Genomic DNA, 26,878 nt, shown 5'->3' on the forward strand with positions numbered 1-26,878 from the left:
GGAAGATAAAACTATCTTTGTAATTCTTAGTACATCCCGGTTGTCCTTGACCCTGAGTTATTAATGTTCTATCCCAGAATCTGGTCTTAAATTCTTGTGGTCATGCTAGTTCCTCTTTTCCTTTTATTAATTTGTTCTTTCAAGTTATCTCTCTTTGCAACCTTATCTTGTCATTCCCTACAGTATGCATCCTCCAGGCTCGGTGTGCCCCAGCCCAGTAGGTCCACTCTCCAAACTGCCTTCACGTCTCCAGTGTTCAGTCTGTGTTCCAGGACTGTTTGAAGAGTCCTGCCTGCAGCCTCCACAGCCTTCACTTCTTCACAAATTCTGGTGCTCAGCGTTTAGTCCAATTCAACTCGCTGACTTCTAGTGAGGCCCCTGCCAGCCCTGACAAGTCTTACTTGCTCTGACCACATTGCCAATCTCTTTCTCAATCTGACTTTCCCGTGGCTTCGGCTTTCCTTGGCATTTTTGAAAAGACGCTTTTTAAACAGTGGTAAGTTAGCAGAATCAACCACTGTGCTACTTTGACATTAAATTCAGATTTTTAAATCCCTCCCATCTTACAGGGTAAACCTGCAAGGTTTGGTGTTTCTGATAAAGAGTCAGATCTTAAGTGCTGAGCTGCTTACAAATTTTCTTTTATCGGATCCTTCAATGTGACAACTACAGATTACCTAAAAATGCTTCCATAAAATCAAAGATTAAGGAATAAAGCCGTCTTAAGAGGAAACAGAGAATACTGAAATAAGTACATGGGAAAATATTTTTACTACTTTTTTTATCTTTGCAGAAATAAGAATGGATGGAGCTATTGTCAGCTAAATATTTGGGAAGGAAGATGATGAAATTATACCATTCCAAATTTTTTATTTCCTCTTTCAAAGAAATCCCAGAGATTTATTTACTTCTAAGAAATATTAAAAAAATAATATTTTCTACATTTACATTTTCACAAAATGTATTTACAACTATGATTACAGATTATATTTATTTGGTAAGGCACATATTAGATGGCACGAATACTATATGTGCCTTAGAAATTTGTGATATCTCTAACTTGGTGGTTTGTAATTGTTAGTGTGGGGCTGTAAGCAGTGACTACACAGTTAATCTGTAACTCCCACTGCCCCCAAATTCATTGCATCTGTGACAAATGCTGTCCCCATTGGCCGTAGATTATAAAGGTCTCTTGTTCCTGAACTCATATATGTGTATATATTAGATGAATATGATGATAAAGCAAGCAGTGTCTTAAATATTGGCTTAGGTGACTAGAGTGTAAATTTTCTGCCTTGGTAGAAGAACAGGAACCTAGAAGATACTTCTGGTTAAAAATGGTTAGCTTCCAAAGATATTGAAGCTGAAATTGAACTGAAAAGTGACCTGACAATGTTTGGTGAGCAGAGAGGATGGATTGGAATCTTGGAAACGGTGTTGTGAATATTCTACGACATCTTAAATTGGAAAAGCAGCCTGGGAACCAGAAACATAAGTTACTGGACCAGCAAAATAACTTTAGACAATTGTAAATGTTTTCTTTGTGAGAATGTGGGTGTTAAGGTGCCCATCACGGAGGGTCAAAGTAAGATTACAAGACACTGGCTTAGCACACTGGTTGGTTTGAATTATCTATGTGTTTATAAAAATGCAATTTTTTTAATTTACATTCTGAATATCTGAGAAACACTCTTCCATACCTGAGGAAAACTTTGATATGAGAGCTAAATGACAATTGAGTCATCGGGAATTATGGGTGGCTGCTGGTGCCATTGTTCAAAGTATTCAGGAAGAAATGAGCACTGTCAATAAGGTCTGTCATACAATTTCCAGTCTGCATGTTCCAATAAGCATAGGGCAGCTCCCCATTTTCTGTCCCCTATGCTTCCTGTTCAAAAGCTACCTTTAGTTCATGGATTCTTTTTTTTATTATTGTTTTTCTTCTTAACATTTTTCATTTGTTCTTGCCTTCTGCCTTCTTAGGTTTTTAAGCTGCTTATACTACATTGTTCAGTTCCGAACTCTCAGCACATAGAAGACATCTTAGCATGACAATAAATATTTAACAAAATCTACAGTTTTGCAGATTTGATGCGGCATCTGTGTTTTGCTCTCTGCCGAGTCACACCTCTCGCAACTTTGTGCTCATCAAATGTGGAAAGGATTTTGACTCATGGGACATTTGCGTTTTATTTAAATATTATAAAGCGCACTTTGAGTGAACAGATCCTTGACTGTGAGTCATGAAAAATCTATTTGGGCCCCAAATATTATGGCAACAGACATAAACTCACTCTGTAAAGGTAATTTTAAATTCATAACATTCATTGTGCCAATCACAGGTGAGTCAATCTCCAAGCACTGCATCGACTAGCTTAGCTAGCAGTAGATGATTATAGGCTTTTATTACACCAGAAAACACTGTGCTAACTAAATTTAAGGCTTGAGTCTATGCCTGACAACAAGCTAGTCCTACCTATAATGTGGGCCTAGATGAACAGTACTTATTTATCACAGTGATTTTAGTATACTATAAAGTACATTACTTTAGCAAAAAAAAAAAAAAAAAAAAAAAAAATCCTGCTTTGAAACATATGCTTTCTTTTCTTTTTCTTTCTTTCTTTTTTTTTCCAGAAAGGAACAAAATACAAAGCCCAACAAAACAACTTCAAACACTTTGTGAACATTCTGAGAAACAGGAACTTGATTCCTGGAAAGGTCTCTGAGAATACTATGAAAGGCTGATGGGCAGACATGAGGATGGTTAGGATATATTCTAGGGTCCAAGTTTTGTTGCAATAACTAAATAAATGACTGAGTGATATCAAGCTTCATGCACTTAGGTTTGTTTCATTTCTTTGATCATGAGCAAAAGTTATCACAGAAAATATAGCTCAGCTCCCTTTAACAAGGCAATCCATTCGAACAACTATTTTTTTTTTTTTAAATCTAGTCCCAACAAATGAGAAGCTTGCTTCGTGAAGCACTGTTCTCTTGGAGATAATTTATGGCATAAATTTTATCACTTTATGGAACAAGTCTCATTACTTCCAAACTGGATGAGAAACTTGGACGGCTCTATTTCAAATTTGCTGATGCCTGTCAGGAATCTCACTGTTCACTTCATTAAAATATACATTAAATTACACAGTGCAGGAGTATTTAGCATCCACTTACACTTCTGTAGATGGTTATCTGCATGCAGCAGATGTCACCAAATAATCAGCAGACCTGACGGGGCTTCAACAAAAACTCACGTTCATGTGAAAGAGGACCCATAGCATCTGATTAAAGTTCTCCTTTGTGTTCTTGATCTAATGAGCTTGTGATGACCCCTTCACAGGGTTACTCTATTGACTGAAGTGTTTTTGGAACTTTGAGGTCACAACTCATCAAATTATGGAGATACAACTGGAATTTCTTTAAGAATATTAATGATGCTGAACCCAATAGAAAAACCTGACACAAATCTGAATGACTGTATCTACATACAGTATCAATATCTATTAATGCCTATATATCTTTATCTCATCTATCTATATATCTGTTTATGTTTTTATATATTTACTCTATACATCTATAGCTATGTACATTTATACATATCTGGATCTACGTAGTTGGATCTTTATATATCTATCTATTTACCTGTATCCATCCACTGGGAACTACAACTATAACTATATAGACACACTCTCTGTATGTCCAACAGCAAATGGGTATGAACATATTATTTAAATGATGAGTTGTGTAGCAACAGTTCTGGCTATTTCTGAAGGAGCTTGTGATTTGAAAATCTATTATGAGATATTATTGCCAACGTGCCTATCAAAACACATTTCAATTTTGTTGAAAGTAAAAGCATTTTATAAAAATGGTTGTGAAAAGTGTCTTGTTCATGCATTTATAATAAATCAGATAGCTAATAAACTATAATTCAGAAATGTGCAAATTCAAAACTTATTTGTTCCTTACAAATAGTTATCTGCGTATATTACATAAAAGGTGAAGCATATAACGCTACACACTAGAAATCATCCACTCATTCTACTCTCAGTGAATGATTACCTAGAAATTAAAATTTAGGCAGGCCAGGCAGTGGTGGCATACACCTTTAATCCCTTGGCACTTGAGGTGGGCCAATATTTGAATTTAAGGCCAGCCTTGTCTACGGAGTGAGTTCCAGGACAGCCAGGGCTACAGAGAGACGCTGTCTCAAAATCAACAAACAAAGTAAGGTTTTATGCAGGTGTGTTTTGATATTTTAACCAAAATAATTTTATCAGAATAATTACTGGTACTTTTGTAATGAAAACTAAATTTTATTTTTATTTTACCTGAGCTTAAGGAAGATTTAAAAAAATCAGAAAACAGATGAAATGTAAATCTTAAAGTTATTAATTATCAAACACAAAGAAGATTTTTTTTTGAAAAGTTCAGCATTATAATATGACAGTAACATTATTTTAAATGTACATTGTTTCCCTGAAAGGTTTTTCACTGGAAAACAGTGAACATTTTTGGCATGTTTTAAAGTATTCTTCATTTTTGAGAATTTAACAGAATCTATTTTGATTATATTTACACACTCCCTTCCCCTTCAAGTCCCCCAGATCCACCCCAAGTTCCTTTCCCACGACTTTACCCTCCTCTTTTTAACAAAGAATAATAACTGATCAACTCCAGCGACATTTTGATTTGATACCACATATTCTGATAAAAAAATGATGTGTAGAACCAGTGAATTTTTAAAAAAATTCCATGACCAAAATTCAGCTTTTCTGAATTGTGAATAGGTTCCAGAAAAACATAGAAAAGGAAAGTGTAACCAAACATATAGTTCAGTTCCAGTAGCAGGTTATGCTTTGGACAGGCAAAGTAAACTTATCAACAAAATGTCAGGAAGATTTTTTCTTCTTTTAAGTTGCTGCTAAGATCTTCAGATGAGAATCTCCAAGTATGGAGAAAGGTCACAGTAGAGATTTGTGAAGTGTCACCATGATACCTGTGAAGTAGCCTAGAGAGGCAGCAGCTGAGGTCCCTTCCCAAAAAAGCTGGTGTGAAGCTACATGATCATCCCATGACAATGGGACTGAGCATGCTCATCAGGGCCTGGATATCTCTGCAATGAAGATGCCTGATGGACCACACATTTATGCAACAGAGAAAAGGGACACAGCTGCATAACTTTAAAATGTTCCTGATAGCACTGCAGAGGACAGATTATTCATATTGGCTGAGGAGCAGTCACTGACAAGAACATTCAAACAAAATCCCAATATAGTTATGGGAGAATATGATGCCATGAGAATTCTGTACTCTGAAAGACTCATGTAAGAAACAAACGCCACCAGCACCATTTTACTGAACCACTGAAAGGGAGTGATGCAGATAAATAAATAAATAAATTGTAGACTAACACAGCCAGCTAGCATTGCACCATTGACAGAGAATCCTTTAGAATCTAAGAGGTGGGTGACTACCTGTTGTACTGGGAAAGCTAGAGAACTTCCTAAGAACTCTTTGCCATGGTCTCAGTTTTCTTTTTTTTAATTAAATTTTTATTTTTTATTTTAATTATAGTTTATTCACTTTGTATCCTAGCTGTAGCCCCATCCCTCCTCCCCTCCCAATCCCACCCTCTCTCCCTTATCTCCTCCAATTCCCCTTTCCAAGTTCACTGATAAGGGAGATCCTCTTCCCTTCCCATCTGACCCTAGCTTATCCAGTCTCATCTGAACTGGCTGCATTGTCCTCCACTGTGGCTTGGCAAGGCTGCTTCCCCCTTAGGGGGAGGCGGTCAAAGAGCTAGCCACTGAGTTCAGGTCAGAGACAGTCCCTGTTCCCCTTTCTAGGGTACCCAGTTGGATACTGAGCTGCCATGGGCTACATCTGAGCAGGGGTTCTAGGTTATATCCATGAATGGTCCTTGGTTGGAGTATCAGTCTCAGAAAAGACCCCTGTGCCCAGAAATTTTGGTTCTGTTGCTCTCCTTGTGGAGCACCTGTCCTCTCCAGGTCTTACTATCGCCCTCTTCTTTCCTAAGATTCCCAGTCTCAGTTTTCTACAGGCAAAGATTTTCTAAAAGTTGAGTTATTTTCTTCCTATTCAATTTAGCAATAAAATTGTATGTGGATGAAGAGTAGTAATTAAAAGTTAATTATATTAAGTGCTTTATAATTGGCCTTCCAATTGTAAGGCCAAACAGTTCCCCCATGAATTTTATAGTTCATTTTTTCACACTTAGTTCACAACTTACCCATTCTAAGAAAATATATGGGGAAGGCTTATGGTCAATGAAACCGAAGTGCATTTTAATTAACAAAATCTTGACTGAGAATTTTCTTGACAAACTCCCAGGCATTAGCATGTAATTTTATAAACTTGTATGGCTGTTGTCTGTGCTGTCTGCCCGTGGGCTATGGTTTTGTGATAATATAGAATGGGCACCTGGTGTCCTCCAGGATACCTGGAGGAGTTCTGCCATCACATTCACTGGTCTGTACCGTCAATGGGTTAACCTTCTTCAGTGTGGGTTTTCTCATTTTTAAGAAGGGACTGATGAACGTGTAATCTTTTTAAAAGTTTATCTTCTATTACATTTTATTAGTTTACTTTGTGTGTGTTCTGTGAGGTACATGTAAAAGGCAGAAAACAATTTGCAGAAGTCAGTTGGTTTCCCCTCAATGGTGCTTTAGTTTTCTCACTGGATTGCAAGGGGGCAGGTAATGCAGTATGTGCAAAGGCAGGCAGCCTGTCCAGCGTTGGCCTGGTGTTCACCATAGCTCCCAACTGAATAATGGTTCTCCTCCTCCCGCACCCCATGCAACAATCTGCAATGCTTTTGAGTTTCTCAGGAGAGTGTGCAGCTCCTAGATCATTTAATTATATCATGACATAACGTGCTGGTCAGTGATGGCATGTCTTTAATCCCAGCACTTGGGCGGCAGAGGCAGGTGGACTCTGTGAGTTCAAGGTCAGCCTGATCTACAGAGTGAGTTCAATGACAGCCAGGACCACACAGAGAAACCCTGTTTTAAAAACGAACAAACAAAACAAAAATAAACCAAAATCAAATACTATTAGTACTGATACTAATTAATAAATAAAATGATATACTGATTTCAATTATAAATTACTTGAAATGTTTAGTTGGTGAAGATGACATCACTCAGAGTTTTGAAAGCCATCCAAACATGTTGCAATGTTTGCAGAAGTAAGTAGGTTAAGAAGGATTTTGGGTAACACATTTAGACAGTTAAATAAGTTCTTATTTACCAAAACCTTTAATACTTCATCAGATTCTTTGTAAAAACAGATTTTTACAAGAGAAAGATAGCTTTGGCTCACAGTTGTTGGGAGTCTTGATTTTCATATCTTCCAGTTTTAATGTGAATGTCCTAGAGTCTCATTAACAGAAGGAATATTCTTCATGATTGTCCTTTTTCTCCTTAATGAAGCTTTCTAAATCTCAGCAGTCAAAGGTTTGTTATTTTAGCAGGGGTTTATTTTTAATGATGGAGGAAAATTAAAGCTAGACTGAACAATTTTATTTTCCCCTGTCTTACTTAGGAGGAGGCATGGAAACCAGTATGGAATGAATGTAAGTGGACTTTCATGGTTGTTGATATTTTTTTTATTTAATACCTCTGTGTGTATTACACACATATATGACATATATGTGTTTGTGTGTGTGCACAGTGTGTGGATGTCAGATGACAACCTCAAGAGCTTGTCCTCACCTTCTTGCTCTTCTCTTGCTCATGTATGGCAGGCTAGCCTTCCTGCCAGAGAGTTTTTTGTCTCCACTACCTATATCACTTCAGGAATCCTGCTGGGATTATAGACACATTGTGATGCTTCTGGCTTTTATATGAGTTCTGGGGATTTGAACTCATGATCTCACAGTCGTGTGGCAAGTGCTTTACCTACTGAACCATCTCACCAGCTTCAACATGTAAAAAGATTTCTAAAACATCAAAATTTGCAAAAATAATCCTGCTTAGCCCTGCTTATGTATGTCTTGACAAGGAGGATTTTAAAATAAAGCCGACTTAGCCCTGCAAAAGGTTAATTAGGAAACAGTTTTATGCATGTTGCCAATGTGCTGTATTCTATAAAAAAAAGGTACGCACTAAAGATTCAATGACTTCTAATTGAATTCTCAACAATAAAGGAAACATGTATGTGTATATATATTATGTATATGTATAGTATGTATATTGATAACGTGCATGTGTATACGTATATTCACATACACATATACAAATGCCCTCAGCTATATTTCTTGCAGCATGTCTTACAGAGAACTCACCAGGCTGATAAGGTTCAGTAGAAAAAGAACTAGAGTGAGAGTGAGAAATGGCTCCTTGAATTGTCAGTCTTGGAAATCTCTATTTTATGTGACAAGAAAACAAAACAAAAACAAAACAAAACAAACAAACAAACAAAAACCAGTTTTCTTTGAATGCAGTTTGGAAAACGTGGATAAATACATAAATAATTCAGTGCGAAAATGTACTTGTAAAACCACTTAAATCTGACTACTGTTGTTTGTGTTTATGTCGGGCACCGACCTGATTTTGTTCATTTCTTCTACCCATGCCCTCAGTCTGCCTCTTATCTGCCCTCTGTCTGACCTGGCTGCCACACCTGATCTTTATGCTATGGGCTGGAATCATGTTCCCTCCTCGTTTTGTCATTCTATTCCTTAATGCTCTGGCCACTCCTGTTGGTTCCTTTCTCTCTGTTTCTGATTTTTTTCATGAACTTTTCAGTTTTTTCTAAAATTCTTTTAATTCTTCAACATCTCCAAACAAGCTACTTTGCTTTAGCTTTGAAATATAATCTCTCTTTTCTGTATTCAAATTCTATAGCAATCATAAGAAGGCATTGCTGTCATGGGCATTTATACCACTCATGACGAAAACCTTGATGTCTTTGTTATTTTGATACCTTTATCACCATAGTGGAATCAGATTGTTGACTATGACAACTGAGTTTTAAGAATGCAATAATTAATTGATACCTACATAGACTATTTGCATACCTTTGCTTATTAATGCAACACTAAATATACAAGTATTATATTAAAATATAACATTCAACTTGTTATATTTACAATCAAAGGGGAATACAAGGGAATAAAAGGATGGATCTTTTCTAAACTTTTCTTCTTCACATTATTTGACAATAAATGGAATTACAATTGAATACCAATGAAAAGAGCACAGCTATACTCTTTGGAATGAACTATACAAAGAAATATGGCTTAATGTATCTGCTGTTAAGCACACACAGTAAGTAGGAAAATCTGTGTGTCCTTTTAAATTTTCAAGTTTGAAAAGTAAAAGTTTAGTCTACTCTCAGGTTTAACATTATCTGTCTTTATCAGGCCCAGGAAGGAAGGTTGTGACAATATAGAAACAGAACAACTGGGAAACGGAACTGTAGGTCATCAACCAACAACTTTCTCTTTAGAGAGCTGTAGTGTTTTGGGACACCTCAGAAGGAACCACAGACAGCATATAAATGAATAAGCATGGCTGTTTCCAATAAGAGTTTATTAACAAAACATTGTGGATTTTCTTTGGTCATGGTCTGTATTTTACCACCTCTGGTCTTAGATTATTGGTAATACAAAACTAGCATTAATATTACTATTATCTTTGTCTTGAAAAATCATTTCTCAACTGAACTATTTTATGCAATACAGATTTATAACTTATTGTAAGTAATAACACAGGCACAATTTTGGTAATTTCAAAAAGAATGAAGAGATTAGCTGAGATAGATTGGTTTTTCTTCATTATTCGCCCCTCTCTATCAAACAACAGAATTAGACTTAATTCATTAAGAATTTATCTCTTAAATTGCATTTGATGTTGTATGAGCTTGAAGAAGTTAATAGATGTCTTAGAGAAAGATGTATTCTACCGTCACAAAAACGTGATTTTTTTAAAAATTAAGTTATGGGCTAATGGCAATGGTAGTAAAATGTCAGTGGGCCTTTATGAATTGTTTATTGTGTGTCAAGTAACATCTCCTGTGACTTTTTTCTGGGACACTTGGACACCGAGACAAAAGAGAAAGAAAGTGTGCCTGAGTGGTGCAGCAGCTCAGTGGTAAAGCTTGTTTTACAATCCACTTTACTCAACAGTTGAGTTGAGAGATCCACGCTAGCTCTAGGGCTTTTAAGCATATTGTGGTTTTGTTTGTTTGTTTTGTTTTCTCAGCAAATTTCTACCTTGCACTACATTGTAGGGATGGATTGTTAGAGCACACAAAAGCTTGTGACTTCATGGTATTAAACACAAGACTGTCTCTAGGCTGGCCAGGAGTCGGCATGGAACATAAACATATTCAGCAGTGGTACTGTGCATCTCTAACGGGTCCGTTGAGATACACTATCTCTCCAACTTTGGGTGAAATGAAAAATATTGGAAACTGTTACTAGGAGTTTCACATGAGATGACAACAAAATGGTCTGTGAGAGTCTAGATTATTAGAGGGATAGTCAAGACTGGGAAAACAGCATGAACTGGAAAGGATTAGCATCACTCCTGAGATTTAAACAACATAAAAATCAAGACGACAGTGGAAGGAGTCAAAGAGTTTAAATGTTTGCTTCATCTCTTCCAAAGGGACTGAGTGTAACGACAAGTTCCATACCTACTAATGGCCAGCTGAGTGACAGTCTTGTGTTTAATGCCATGGAGTGTGCTCCAACAATCCAGTCCTACAATTTAGTGCAAGGCAGAGATTTGCTGAGAAAAAAATTTCTCCTCCCTCATTGCTTTTGCTTTAAAAATTATAAAAATATATGTCAAAAGCACCTGTTTTAATTTCTTTGTTACTTCACGGTGTAAGGTTGCTTCAGTAAAAAATATTATAAGTAGAATCTAATATATGAATATCTTTATAAATATATTTACATACTTTTAAGTAAAAATACATTTAAATATTAAAGTATGATATGTACATATATTTAACCCATATAATTTGGTCTAATTACAGAACTTTTCACTTTAAAGAGGATGTATCCTTTCTCTCACAGGCTTTGTAAACATAGGCTTGTGTCACAAATTGTATCCAATCTGAATCAAAGATAGATTTTAGATGTGCCAATATTTTATTCTTCTTGTGTACTTGTAACTCTGGGTTGCCGTGGTGACAAGTCCTGATATCACATTTCTTTTTTTTTTTTAATAATTTTTATTATTTTATATTGATCACAGGTTATTTACTTTGTATCCCAGTTGTAGTCCCCTCCCTCATTCCCTCCCAATCTCACCCTCCCTCCCTCATCTCCTCCCTGCCCCTTTCTAAGTCCAGTAATAGGGGAGGTCCTCCTCCCATTCCATCTGAACCTAGCTTAACAGGTATCTTCAGGACCGGCTGCAATATCCTCCTCTGTGGCCTACCTAGGCTCCTCCTCCCTTGGGGGGGTGTCAAAGAGCCAGCCATTGAGCTCATGTCAGAAATAGTCCTTGTTCTCCTTATTAGGGATACCCACTTAGATACTGAGCTACCATGGGCCACAGGGGTCTTCTATGAGACTGTTTCTCCAACCAAGGACCATGTATGGATATAACCTAGAATCCCTGCTCAGATGCAGATATCACATTTCTATAGACAATTGGCTGAAATAACAACATATTTATTGGAAGAAAACATGCAAATTAGCTTGAGTTTTCTTATTAAATGTGAAAGTAGTAAAATATGGTGAAAGACCACAGGAAAGTGATATATTTGCTGCTTTTGAAAGTAATGAGCTGGGGCTATATCTTATTTCTATGAAGTTTTGGTTAGTCTTCATATTATCATTTATACAACCAAGAGGTTCTACAAACAAATTTTTTATGAAATTCAAGTTCCAGGGTTAGTAAGAAGACCCTGGAAATAATCACACACACACACACACACACACACAATTATATACATATATACCATAATGTTTACCTTTTTATAAATCTATATAAACACAATGAGAATTCTGGTAGAGAAATCATTTTAAAACTTATACCAAATACTGTTTAATGAGAGAGGTACTTTTTTGTGTATGTATATATGTGTGTTTGGGTATGATGTATGTATTTGTGTTTTCATCTGTGCAGCATGTATGTGGAGGGCTGAAGTTGAAATCAGGAGTCTTTCTTGACTCTTCCTTTTGTTCCTTCAGAAAGAGTCTCTCAGTTGAACTAGATGGCTAGTCTAGGTAGCTAGAGTGTGCCCAGGATGGCCTGGCTCTGCCTACCACGTGCTGGATTTTGGTTAGATCACTAAACCTGTGATTTGAACTCCAGTCCCGAGAGTTAAGCTGTGGGCATTTTAAGCACCCAGCCAACTTCCCAGCAACTCCAGACATAGTCTCAGGCATTCCAGGCTGGGTTCACATTCTTTATGCTGCTGAGGATGACCTTTCACCCCCAGTGCTCCTACTCCCGCCTCCCAAATGCTGTGATTACAGGCATGCGTCTTCATGCCCGATTTTAAAAGACACATTTTAATAGTTGTGATTGCATAATAAATTGAGATGTAATACTATACCCTTGTAATTATTGACAGTGTTATGATTAGGAGATGTATGTGGTGACATTTTCATTTTGATTCTATAGACAGAAAGATCAAGAATTCATAGACAGATGGAACAATATGGAGAAAATAATGAGTTTCATTCAATGCACTTTTATACCTTTACACTGCTTTTTACCAGCACAGAATAAGGTCATCTGAGTTTTTTTTAAGGATGTGAATGGCTTTCTTAGGCCCTTTAGTATTTTCTTCATTCTTTTCATGATGTCATTAAACCCTTAAGAAGATAACTTTATTGTGATGTGCTTTGTGGAAGACTAGAGACAAGGAGAACTTCAATAGAGGTGTGTCAGAATGAAATTACTGATGCTAATCAGGAGCGATGATAAAGTCCAAAGTGCAGACTCTAAAATAAGCAGGTCCTCAATTAATAAGAGCCATTGTTTGAGGCCGCAAGCCCAATGATTCTCCATTGGCTCTTACTCGTTTGTGTCAAGCCTTTCCTTGAAAGCTACATAAGGGAAAAACAAAACAAAACATTGATAGGTATTTCTTGTGTTGTCTTTCATGAGACACACTTTACTGCCTGATAGCTAGATCAAGGAGTAGCAAAACAGAATAAAATTTTAAAAAATGTGGTCAGGACTTTCAGGAGTAGGAATAGAAGATTCAACTTATCTTCAAATAGAAATATCTCAAATAAGGTAAGAACACAAATGCATACACATAGGCATGCAGACACATACACACACTCACACACATATTAATGTGTGTATGGCGCAATTTTAATGAAGACTATAGAGAATATGAATATTAATCTGCAGAATTTGTACAAAATATGTAGACTAGAGAGGAAACAAGAGTATGTTAACATCTTGCACTGTTTTTGTGGGTAAAAGCACAATTAAAAATAGACAAGCTTTTAATACATACAACTGGAGATTGAATTTAGAAGAGTGACCGCAAGGTAGACCTTCTTTCTTGTCCTTTGAACTACTGTTGCATTAGTAAGAAATGGGAGTAATAGCTATAGATTTCTCAGAGCTGACTCTAGTAAGCTAGTAAAAGTCACATACTCTGAAAAGCTCAGATGTGACTGCAAATTGAACGCCAGCCTCCATGGGCACAGGACACAGGTATCCGGTCCCAAATCTCTGATGTCATACTCATCACACGTTTACAGCCATTAATAGTAGCATCTTCCAATAGAAAGGACAGTGGTAAATTTTACTGGGTGAGTATGAGAAACTCATACAGTCCACCCGTATGCTACCTACCCACATGCTAGAAGACTGTATTCCAAAAATGAAAATCAGGAGGGGACTTTTACTGCAACTGGGATATTTTACCTACTTGAAAATCATTTATTCATAGGAATCTATTCTCTTGTTCTGGGAATTTTCAAAAACATGAATTTTTTAAAATAAATCTTATCTTTTTTTTTTCTTGGGCTTAGCATATTTTGTGAAATTTTTAAAAATTCAAGTACATTTTTATAAGAAAAGGCAGCACAATGGATTTCACAAAACTCTTTTCAAAAAACTGTCTTCCAATCGCTGAAATTAAGTAGAGGGTCCCTAATTACAAAGACATAAAGCCTCTGTGAAGGCTTCCACTAGGAGTCTGGGTATTCTGGCTGCTCAATACCTGCTGAAGCTGTGCTTTGTGTAAGTAGCATCAGTGAATCACTCTGTCACCTGGCAGTAACTAAAGACGAAAAGCTATACCTAAACTCACTTGAAGACTATCTTCTTGTTCAAAGGCCCAGCGTATCCTGCAAATCAGAAAAGGTAATTCTCAGAGCTAAGAGTTACTCTAATCCTCTTCACAAAAACCTTAGTCATCTTTGTTACATAAAACTGTGCTTTCTCCCTGGACTGCCTTTAGACAGTATCTTTATATCCCTTGGAGACTCTACTAGTCATTTGTTGAGACTATGTAAACTTTCTAACAGATAACATTTTTTTAAAAAATGGCATAGTCTCAGCATCTACCTATTTCAGTTACTGAAATCAATTCAACATACATACTTCTGCAAATCCGCTTTCTGACTGTGTTTACCTTGTAGTAGAACATTCCTCAGATACATTGCCTTTCACAGGAGCTGGTATGACAGCAGATGACTATCGTGCAGTGTATTGGTTTTTTTTCAGGCTGTTATCAATCAGATCCCTCAGCTGAAATTTCCCTCCAGGTTTGGTTTGTCACTTCTTTGACAAAGCAGCTCCCCAAACTAATTGCCTCCCACTATTTCTCCACATTGAAAAATAATCAGACAACAAACACATCTCTCAACTATAATTTGAAAAAATACTTCCAAATTAAGTATTTTAATAGGTAGAATGTTATATTTGGCATTATTATGTTATAATATTAGGCATTAATTATTATTAATTACTATGGGAAACTAGTTAATGCAGAGCTGGGATTTTTATCTCCTAGTGAATGTACCCTTTAACAAACTAGGGCAATTCTGAATCCAACTGGTATCCACTTTTTTTTTTTTAATGGATATGATGATTTGGCAAAACCTTCTGAGTTGAATAATTTTATTTCCTCTAATTAATTCCTCGGGATTTAAATACTAAGTGTAAAATTCAGGGCATAAACAGGGCAGGTTACCGCATCATGAAAATATGTTTTGTTGTTGTTGAGGTTAACAACATACATAAAAAAAATGTGTACCAGAGAGAATGTTTATACTAAATCTTTCAAACATAAAAATAGGAAGTAGGTCTTATCAGTTGTCTCTGTCCACTAATAAGAATAGCATAAAAGTCACTCCCGACAGGGAAGGAAGAACCTGGAACAAACTGAAAACTGGATTTGGGGCATTGGGTATTGACTGCAGAGAATCACTTCAAAGTGAAAACGGGCTCTCCTAAAGCTGACACCCCTTTCAGATGCGTGTAGTCTAACTGCCAGTGTATGACCTGAAACTAAATTAGTACAAGTTTTAAAGTATAAAGAAATATCCACAAAGGGCTAACTCTATCAGTGTGAGGGTTATAAAAATACTGCGCAAAATAAGGAATTATTTCTCCTTTGGACAACTCTGAATACGATGGTGAAGCATGAAGCTGAGACAAACCTTTACATTTCTAATGAATGTTTTCTCTGTGTGCCATTATATATGCTGTTATAATTTATTACTTATAAGCTTTATTTATTAAATAGTAGGTTCTGGTTCCATGTTGGTTAGGTAATGATCAAAACAAAAGGCGAGAGAACCTTTAAGTTACCTTCCTCTTAATACAACATTACCAGAATTCTGGGGAGTTTCGGGGTTTCCAGACGAGCACAGAGGCATCTGTTTCCAACACCTGCACCAGCAGCCGGAGAAAGTTCTACTAGCCTTTACAAAGAGCACTGTTCTTCCCATCAGAACACATGTGGGTAGGTCTGCACTTGAGTTTACTGATCAGAAAAGACGGAAGTACAACAGGAGGCTTAGCATTCACTCAGAATGAATCCTCACCACTAAGACCCTAGATAGGTGAGATGACTACACATCCAAGACCTTCTTCAGGAAGCAGTGGAGAGAGACATCAGGCAGGACAAGCAAGTTGGAAGTGAATGTTTCTCTTGGGAACATGATATGTCATTTTGGGTTGTCTGGGGACTGCCCTTTCTAAACCATAGAGACTGAACTAGAACCAAGGTAGTCTCATTACTCTCTTTGCTTTTGCATGTTCAATCATGACCTGGCTCGTTAAGACATTTACCAAAACAACAACAAAACAAAAAAGAATAGTCAACGCCAGTTGTGCCGCTTTCATGATTCTTAGGATTAGAAATAAAGGAGGAAAAGGAAAACCACCATTCATAGTCTCAAAGGGTTCTTTGAGTTCTTGTGATGGAAGAAGCATGTGTTCTGGTAGAAGGATCAGGTGGCTCCATCTTACATGTCTTATCACGATGAGATAGAGGCAGTCAAGGAGAGATGAGGGGAACTGAGAGGGCAGGGTTCCCGCCTCTCTCATTTTTAGCTGTAATGACATTAGGCAAATTTGTGAACTGATGCTTTGCTTTTCTTCTCTGGAAGTTGTTTAGCAGGTGATCAAAATGGGCAACAATAAAAAGTAAAAAACAATGAAAATGCATCCCTCCCTGTGGAATGGCACAGATGAAGACACAGGGCAGAATTTCTGACAGTGACGCTCATGAGACAAATCTAGACCAGTGGTTCCCAACCTGTGATTCGTGACTCCTTTGGGAGTAGCATGATTCTCTCACAGGGGTCACATATCAGATATCCTATCTATATCACATATTCACATTAAGAGTCATAAAAGACCAGGTGCAGTGGTACACGCCTGTAATCCCAGAGTCAGGAGGTGGATCTCTGAGTTTGAGGCCAGCCTTCTCTAAAAAGCAAGTCTAGGAAGCCAAGGCTACATAGAAACCCTGTCTCAAAACAACAACAACAACAACAAAAAAGTCATAACAGTATCAAAATTATAAAGTAGTAAAGAAAATCCTTTTATATACTTTCATGGTTGGGAGTCACTGCAAAATAAAAAACTGTTTTAAAGCGTTGCGGCACTAGGGATATTGAGGATCACTGCTCCATATTATCCGTAGGAAGTCAGATACTACACTGAATGGCCTAATACCTTTCTCCTCATACATTCCAGTAATCTTGAAGTTTTCTTTTAACATTTTTAATGTGTTTTTGAAATTTTCATACATGAGAACTGTATTAGAAAGGGAAAATTTTTCCCCAAGGAGTGTTTATAATTTTGAAAATTTCCAGTGTACCTCTCTTCTCAAGCCTATTTAGATCTAATCTTAAAAGCCGCTCTAGTTTCTGTCCTCTAACTTTAGCACCCACTCACAGTTACTTCTCCTTTGTCACTCAGGTCAGACCCAGCCCCCAGCCAATCGGATCTTGCATCCGTTTCAGGCCCTGCTTTTCTCAGTCTCTGACTTCACTCCAGAGGTGTCTCCTTTGGAGTTTCGATCTTTCCATATCAACCTCAATCACCCTAAGACACAACCTCAACGTTAACCATCTTGAAGAAAGGAGTCTTTCTTCGGCAAGCCTCATGATATGTCAATAAGTCTTTCGTACCGTAAGTCTTGGGCATATGCCAGGACTGTAGAGTTGTAAATGAAACTTCGCTTCCACTTCGGGAAATAGGGTCTTGCTGTGTAGCTGAGGCTAGCCTCGTGAAACCATGATCCTCCGGTCTCAGATTTGCAAATGCTGAGATTGCAAGCTTTGTGTGGCCACCCTTGGGTCCATAAACTCAAAATGTGTCTGCTTTTCTTTTCATTTGAGTTGTACGCCAATTGTGCCTTTCTCGGGAGTACTTTAACTTCGAGATGCTTCCATTCCCAAAAGAACTGTCTCTAGACTATAGTATCTTGAATACCAAAAAGCACAACAAATATTCACTGGGTGAATTTTTCATCCAATTTGTTTTCAAAAAGTCTCAGACTAGTGTTTACTTAGTTATATCGCTCATGTGGACAAGTACAACATTTATAAAAGGTATTAAATTCCTTCATTTGAAATGCTTTTAAAATTGAATTTCAGTTATGAAGTCTAAGGACTCTGAAGAACTTAGAACCTGGAGTAAATCCCTCTGTATTTGAGAATGACGGATAAAGGAGAACAACAATTTATTCACTTCCTAAATGTTCTGGTTGGGCTGGGCTTAATGACTTCATTATATTTCATTAAATATTTTCAGCATCTCTTCACAAGGGATCTAATCATTACAACGGCTATTTTATAGTCTTACTATTGTGGCTCAGATCTTACATCCCACCGAGGAATTTGGGCTTCCAATCCAGCTGTTTCTGACCTTGACATGAAAGTGCTTTGGGAGGTTGAATAGATTTAATTACCAGAAAGCAGTATTAAGAAATAGGTTAAATAAATGGTTGACTTTAGGGGGTAACTTAAACTTTTTTGGTCTTAATTCCTCATTCTAACAACTTTTGTCCTAGATAATATCTACAGGGTTTTGTGGCCATGTGTTTGTGATTAAGTGGAATCTGTTTTTTTTTAAATATATATTTAATAATCCACCGACAGAGATAGGTACAAGTGCTTTGTTATTAAGGAACGATATGTAAAGTATTTTATACTACAGTGCAGCTATAAGTAGGAGCACAAGAATAATCAATGTTTTGTTCATATATGTTTGTGTTGTTTGAGACAATAACACAGGTACCTTTCAATTTTTTAATTTATTTGTATCTGCAGGCGTGGGTGTTTGACCTACATGTATGTCAGTCTACCACATGTATGCCTGATACCTGAGGAGGCCAGAAGCGGGTATGAGATCTCCTGAGGTTGGAGGTCCAGATGGTGAGCTGCCATGTATGTGCTGGGAACCAAACCCAAGTCCACTGGAAGAACAGCCCCTACTCCTAAGCACTGAAGAATCTCTCTAGCCCTCAAAGTTATGTTTTTTTTTAAGTAAATCTACTAAGCATAAGAAAAAACAATAGCATTCTAAGCGCAAGCTGACTAAACTCATAAACCAGACTATCTATTCTTTTATATTTTAAATGCCGATTGCCAAAGTTTATCTGTCAAAAACTATATCTCCTGTGATTTTTGGTTTGGGCTAGATATTCTTTCCAGAAAAATTCTACTCCAGATATATGAACACATTAGAAGGAACAGCCACAGAGTTTGGCCATAAGTCTAAAAACCATAATGTGTGGGTACTATATTTACTTTGTTACTATGTGAAAGTAGAAAGAGCTAATGCCAAAGTATATACAATAAAGACCATATTGTCATTAGTCAGTATATGATATCATGCTCTTAACTGCCATTTGGTGTCAGGGTAGCTTTACTAAGACTCTAGCTTTTACTTCTTAATGTTGCACAACAAAGTTTTACAATTCATGAAAGAGAAAAGTCTAGAAAACAGATCTAACAAGGTTGATATAATCAATAAAACCATTTTGTTATATTCAAAAGAAGGTAGTGAAAAAAAAGTCAGGGATTACTGTAAAAACTAGAGTGAGTTTGAGCTCATGGCCCAGAATAGACTGAATATAATAAAACAATAATGATGACCAGTTCAAATCTTTCTGCCACATGCTGACTTCTGGCACAATTTTACTTTGTAGAGAGATAAGTTAGATCAGGTCTAAAACATTTTTTTTTCCCAAACTCAGACAAGACCACCTGTAACCGTTTTTCCCTATGTTGCCATATAATGCCATGAATCTCATGCCACAGAACTTTGATTGAACAAGGCCCTTTCCTATCGAGCTTTCAGCACGAAATGCACTCCCAGACACAAACTGTCTTTACAATTAAGTAGTGTATTCTTGATGCATTAATTCATGCCCCAGGACTCAAATGTGGCTTGGAAGACATTCTAATTAAAGTCAGCCATCAGATAAAAGGGAACCCAAGAAGAAATAAAAACAAACTCCACATTATTTGAAAATAAGACCGAAGGATAAAAGGAAAAATAATATCATGTAATTGAAAAGTTGACTTCCATTTTTTGGTGAGCATGAAAAACTTCAGTTCTATATGTCTTTTGAGCAAAGCATCTGATGAGCATACAGCTGAGCCAGAGCCCAGCTGTGTGACAAGTAGGCCCGATGCATTTCCTTAATATAAAGATCACAGCTCTGAGTTTTCTTCTGTAGTAGGTACATGTCTACATAGTAAACAAATATGTCAAGGCCATTGGTAAATGGGTCCAAATACAGACTAATAAGCCAGAAAACTAACAGAATATGAAAATTAATTTAACAGGTACATCCTTCAAACCATCTCCTTCACAATTTTTTTTTTTGTAAAAATGCAGAAGCAATGTTTTTAAGGGTTAAAAATGAAAAGGTATAAATCATGAGCTGAAGACTTCTGAATAAAAATATTACTGTGAAATATTGGCCAATGAATCAACTGGTCTTCTGCCAACAATGGTGCTACTTGTCTTTCCTAGAATCATATTCTTTTATGTTTTCTAGCTTCAATTTTAATGTACTCTGCTAAGCATGTTATGGTAAAAATTAGAATTCAATAAATATGGAGGGTAACTCATACCTTAAATTCCTCCAAGATTTTGTAATTTTTTCCATGATATTCACAAAAGTTTTTCACTTCTTTACATTCGGGACAGCATCCATTGTGTTCCACTTTTGTACATTTCGGATGAATTTTGGGGCATTCTGGCTGGTCACAAACCGGTCCATCTAGAGCACAGACACACGGACAGTTGGAATGCCCAGGGAAAAACCGTTCTCCCAACTTGTATACAAAGCCGCTGTCATCCACACACCCTTTCCCTCGATAGTCATCAAAGATCAGATTGTCATTACTGGAAGCCTGGTCACCTTCATCAGCAGGATAGTCTTCGTGACTGATGGCAGCAGAGGTGACCAATCCAGGGATGACCAATAGCAGTATGCAAGCTTCATGAATATGAAGAGCCATCCCCCTCCTCACAGACTTCTGGATGTTCTCCTAATATTAAATACACTCAGCTCCTTCCATGGGAATGCAAGAGGGGTGGGCTGAAAATAAATATTTAAAAGGTAATTTGACATATATAAAGAGAATAAAGATGCATTTAAGCCCATGCTCTTAAATTGTTTGTATGGGTTCAATTTGGAAGACACTGAGACTTCAAATAAACTAAGTTCATCCAACTGTCTATACTTTATTGTTAAGTTTGAATAGTGGACTTTGGTAATGTCAGTTTTTTTAAAGGTCATTTATGGAGTTATTTTACTTAAGGGCCTTCAGGTTGTACTGTTTCTTTTGAGTTCCAATGGTCTGCCTCTTTGCACATTGTAAGAAGTGGTTTCACTGAGTCTTAGAAGGTGATTGAAAGTAGCTATTGATATATAGTTAAAGAATATTTAAAATCACATCCATATTTTTCTTTGAATTGGATGAGTAAGTAATAGAATTAGATGTTATAATAATCTGCATGAAAACAAGAGAGTAGGGTAAAGCAATAAATTCTAAAAGCAAGGGAATTGAAAAAATAAAACAACAGTTGGACGCAAGTTTAAATGAGATGGATCCTGTATATAGACAATCTTTCTCATGCTCATATTCTGAATGTGGAAGACTCTAGATATAAAGAAATAGCACAATAATCATGGTGAATAAGAGAAAACATATCTAAAATAAATTATACAAAATTTAATTTATTGAAATAGACTCGTTATAAACAAAGCCATTTATACTATTGTCCACATCTTTATTTTTATGCAGGAGGTAAGCTCCTAGTGGGCAGGAAAGACCTATCTACAAATTTTATAGCAACGAAGGTCTAATGGCCATGTAATATTATTTGAAGTTGATTCTTTCCATATAATATGAATAACATTCACATTTTAATGAAAATATAATTCATTTGAAATGACCAAAACATTTGCATTCAGTTAATCTGGACAAAGATGTCAGAAAACAAAACTTTTTGTGAAAGTTTCTTAAAATATTAATGAAGCATCGACATTAACAGACTGTATGACTTATTATCTGGGTTACTATTGTAAGCTTCCTAAGTGTTAATATTTGGTAGTAAGTGTTGGTAATGGGATCTCCTTTGAATATTTAGAGTAGCTAACTTATGCAAAGTCTCCAGGAGAAATATAATTTTGGAGAGTAATGGATAAGAAAGACCATTATAAAACATTCCATTCATCTATTTAAATGCTATTGGCTTTATGCCAATATCACTAAGATTGTATGTAGGGCATTTCAAAATATCTAAGTTTTATTCATTGTTTTATTTCCAAATTATATTAAAAACAGTGACAAGCCACTTCTTTTCAGGCTATCATACAATCATGATAATTTTAAATGTGATGAAGAGGATGTTATAAAACTTCATAAACTCTTAGAATATATTTGCATCTTAAGTTAGATATGCAAATTCTGGTAATAGTAAAATGGAAGGCAATGTATTCATATTCTCTTTAAGAGAAGGTTGGTATTATTACTCCTTCAATATTCTCTGATATTAGAATTCCTTCTGGGTGAATTCCTTTGGGGTAATGATAAAGGAGATGGATTTCTCTTAAAATATGTCAAGAATAATGAGTCATGACAGAACAGGAAAATGCAAACCTACAATTCTACTTCAGAAGCTGGGAGCTCCTTTTGACAAAGCATTTTTTTTTCTTCTAAATTACTACAGAGACCACAAACACAGTGGAGGCTTCTGGAAAGGTATAAAGATGTTGTACTAATTAAAGCATACATTTATGCCCCTCTCACATATGCAGAAAGTTTATCTTGCAAGGCGAGGAAGCTACCGAAGCTACCGTGCCTCCTCACAGCACACAGCAGTGCCTATCAATACATGCAAGAAAAGCCATGTGAAATACACACCGGCTTCTGCTCTAGAATGACCCAGGCAGAAAATGATCATTTTGTAAGCCACAGGTAGGCATTAATGTACCAGGTTATAAGAAATGTAAAATGAAAGATAAAAAAATAGGGGTGGGGTGTCTGCTTCATATTAACATTAAGCATGCTTTTATTATGAGGGATACATATCCTTTTATTGAAACAAAGTTCTTAGGCTATTTTTTTAAAGAGCCTTCATCATAATAAATTTGCTGTAGTGCCATTTAAGATACTACTGTAAAGGGGGAGTTTAGAGAAATCAAACAACACCGTTATCTGAAGATTTTAAATAAGAACGCAAACACTGGAGCTTAGGATCACTTCCCAGCTAAACTTTAACCCCCTCCGTGTATTGCTACATATGATTTAAAATGACTGCATCTATTTTTTTTTTTTTTGAGAAAGCAAATACAACTCATGTCATAAGATTCACTTACCTAGTCACTCTGAGGTTAATGGTGGTGCTGGGGGGGGGTCACAGACCAATCTGAACTTAAAGGTCAGGTATCTCCTAGGAAAGCCGGTCCTCTTTAGTCACCCAAAGAATGCATTTTCAGGCATGAATTAAAGGCAATCCATCCTCTCTACCTCCCATTTCAAAACACAGCCAAGAAGCCGTCTCCCACCCTTCCAGAGAGAAACACAGCAGACACACATAGAAATATGCTTTGGACCTGTCTTCAGAATTCAAAGCAAGAAGCAGTGCTGGTCCTGTGGAAATCCGGACCCCGGTAACAGAATCATGTTGAACTTATTTTTAGCATTTTCTTAGATCCTTCTATGAAATTTCCTGGCCGATTACGCCTCCTCCACACATGGGTTCACTTACACCGTGTTTGCTACGGCGGTAGAGGTGACTTGGCTAGGCTCTGAGGATCACAAACAGAAACAGCATACTGAAGCTTAAAGCCCACTCCACCGGCAGAAGCAGCAGCATCGTCCACAGTGTGTTGACTGAATCCCTTCTCACACACCAGAAGACTGTAACTGTGGACGTGAAGCAAAGGCGCAACTTTAGCTGGGGTTTGGCATCCTTGGGAGCAGTTTGCAGACTGCTGATTCGGAGCTCATCCTGCCGGCAGCCGGGAATTCCTCAGCACCACGGACAGCGCCAACAACTGGCTTCTGAGCCCAGCTTGGTTGAACTCCCCCCCCCCCCCTCCAGCTGCTTCCGTGGACCAGGCTGGAGTGTTGTCTAAGCAGTCACTTGATACAGCAGATGCGAGCGGGAAGGGGTGGGGGGTGGGGGGATTCTGCGTGCGAGACACTTATTTGCATTTAAATCACAATTAAAAAAAAAATCAAAAAGATGTGATTTCACCTAATGCGTTCTTGCATGGGCTGCAGAGACGAAAGTTCCGGGGACTTAGATTTAGATTTAAGCTATCTGCAGTTGGGTGTTACTGATAGATAAAGCTCACTCGTTGTCAAAGACTGTGAAAATGTATGCTTGCCTGCTCTATTTGACCCTCTGGCTATAGAAAGGTTTTTCTTGTGCTATGCATAATTCAACTTTGGGTCTTGTATAGCTCGGGTTTGATTTAGGGGGAAAGAAAGTAGCCGCGTTTTCCTGCAGTTTGTTCTCTAACGTTAAAAATCAATGTCTTGTAATTCATCTAGTCTGTCATTAGGCGTCATTGTAAAGCTGTTTCTTCCAACCCCTTAGCAAAGATGCCCTGTCTCTAAATTCATAACCAAATGAGAAAGAGAAAGAGAATGGGAGGAAAAACCAGACATATAAATGAGCAAAAAGTTGTAATTTTTATTTGTAACGGTATGGAGCACGTAGTATTCACCCAAGCTTGTTTTAAAACAGTATGCTATTTATTGGCTGTTTTAGCCAGTTGCTTACTGGCTTGCAAGCAGACTGTATGGAGCAGTTTTAAGCCATAGAGGGACTGCCCTTTGCATCAGGGTGTGCTGCTGATCAGAGCCACAATCGAACGGTGCCGTCAGATCCTCCAGAATATATATTCTTCCCATCCTGGGAAAACACCACAGTGTGAACCTCATTCTCATGGCCCACCAGTTTGTGAATTTGCCCAGTTTTAAGATGCAGCAAATGGATAATCCCGCTGGCGCTCGCCTGAGCTAAAACTCGACCTGGAAGAGAGAGAACCAGAGAGAGATTTGTCCCAAGCAGTCACAGTGTGTAAACAACACAACATTTTATTTTGTTTTGACTGTGATTCAACAGACTAATTTTTTATGTTAGGATACTGTTAAATATGAACTAACTCCTATCTATAAAGATAATTTGAGCCATAAGTAAGATACCTTTAGAATAAAAGCCAGTAGCTCTACTTGCTTAACATTCAGAGGTAATGACCTCTGAATGCCCCATCATTCTAGTATTTGTGATTGACAGATTATTTTGAGATGAGATTGAGAGGAACTAAAGAAGACAACTTTATTTTTCATATGAATATATTAAAATAACTTAAATGAATAGCTATCTAAATGGAAAATAGAACATATTATATATATATATGTATTTATCATAGAAGATATAAAATGTATTTACCTGCTTTAAATATATTTATTATAATTCTGCTAAGTCATTGTATAAATCTATGACAGTTGGGATATCTATAAATTCAATACATTTTCTTTGGAGTTGAAATGAAAAAAATAATTATTTCTTCCTAAAAATTATATGACTTTTAATTTGACTTAAATTTCTGAATTCTTGCAAATGAAAATATATAAAGTAATCCAAGTTTAGTGCGGGGCATTTTATAATTCTTATGATATGTTTAGTGAGTACCAAAAAATTAAAATAACTTAATTTTACTTAATAATTTTATTGATAAACTCCAGTAGGATAGTGCACCTGAATTTAGGACATAAGCATTAAATTTTCCATTAGTTATCTAATCATACATAGAAGGTGTATTATCATCCCAACAACAGAGTTTAAAACTTTTCAAACTCTTTTAACATGCTGATACCACACTGGGTACTTGATGTGAATCATTCTTAGAAGGACCCTATGGCAGAGGACATTGCAGTAACTCCCCCATAAAGATGAAGGCTTGGGTAGGCTAAGCAAGTTGTTCATTGTGTGTGGAAGGAACCAACGTTCAAATACAAACACTTCAAACCTACAGACTTGTAACCATCATGTTTCCACATCCAGATGGCACTGTATCAGCCATGCCTTCTGGACAGAATTTGGGTAGGCGATACATCCTGAAAGGGAATTTGTCTGTTTCATACTAAGAATTCAAGAAGGCCGTCGCTTTGAAAAGTGTGGTGAAATATTTCATCACATACCATCCTCAAATCATCATAGCTGCCTCTGAAACAGAGAGAAGCTTTAAGAGTCAAGGTAACCATGATAAATATGGCCTGTTTGCAAACCGTTCTAACTACTGGGTTTCTTCATCTAGAACAAAGCCTGACACAGCAAACATCCTTAGGATGGATTAGCATGTCCAAAGCAGCAGATGTGAATATTTATTATAACCCCCTTGTACTCAGTCCTTGCTGACGGTGGCATTGTGCATGGACATCATTTCCAGCCTCACTCTATGGGCAACTGCTCTTTGTGAGTTTCCTGAAATTCAAACACAAGGATTTTTTTTCCCTTGCTTTTTTTTTTTTTTTTTTTTTTTACAACAGCCATGAAAGAGTACTAGATTTTAAAATGTTTAGAATCATACAGAACCAAAGCACACAAAGAGAAGGACTTAGCTTAAAACCACTATTTCTGTTGTGGTTGAATCTGTAAAAGTCAGATTTAAACATATTCAGAGGGACTTAGGTAATCTTTGAAAGTTTTACAGTAAAAAAGCTAATCGTTTACACGGTGATTTAGAAGAGTTACAATAAACATATTAAATGTATCTGAAAGTATTTAAGATGTACTTTTACATTTATCTTTACAGTGCATGTGTCCTATTAATAAAATCATAACAGTAGAATACACTGCTAGAACTTGTTCTCTGACCTCCGTTTGTGTTCCATGGTACACATAGGAGTCGCCACACGAAG

General features: G+C 36.9%; 2 protein-coding genes across 3 annotated transcripts in view; both read right to left on the reverse strand.

Moving 5' to 3' along the window:
- Positions 1–23,949, reverse strand: part of Vwc2l (von Willebrand factor C domain containing 2 like) — a 174,900-nt gene extending 150,951 nt beyond the window's left edge. The window contains exons 1-2 of the mRNA XM_055616260.1: positions 23,320–23,949; positions 20,564–21,033 (exon numbers count right to left, since the gene is read on the reverse strand). Coding sequence (XP_055472235.1) covers positions 20,564–20,953 — 390 coding nt within the window. The 5' untranslated portion in view covers positions 20,954–21,033; positions 23,320–23,949. The remainder of the gene's footprint in view (positions 1–20,563; positions 21,034–23,319) is intronic.
- An 815-nt stretch (positions 23,950–24,764) lies between these two features.
- The window catches only part of Spag16 (sperm associated antigen 16), a 912,250-nt gene continuing 910,136 nt past the window's right edge, over positions 24,765–26,878 (reverse strand). For both annotated transcript variants that reach the window (XM_055617071.1, XM_055617070.1), the window contains one exon: positions 24,765–24,985. In XM_055617071.1, coding sequence (XP_055473046.1) covers positions 24,810–24,985 — 176 coding nt within the window. In that variant the 3' untranslated portion in view covers positions 24,765–24,809. The remainder of the gene's footprint in view (positions 24,986–26,878) is intronic.

This window comes from Psammomys obesus, unplaced genomic scaffold (genome assembly GCF_907164565.1).
Source record: "Psammomys obesus unplaced genomic scaffold, mPsaObe1.curated_primary_1811, whole genome shotgun sequence".
NCBI lineage: Eukaryota > Metazoa > Chordata > Mammalia > Rodentia > Muridae > Psammomys > Psammomys obesus.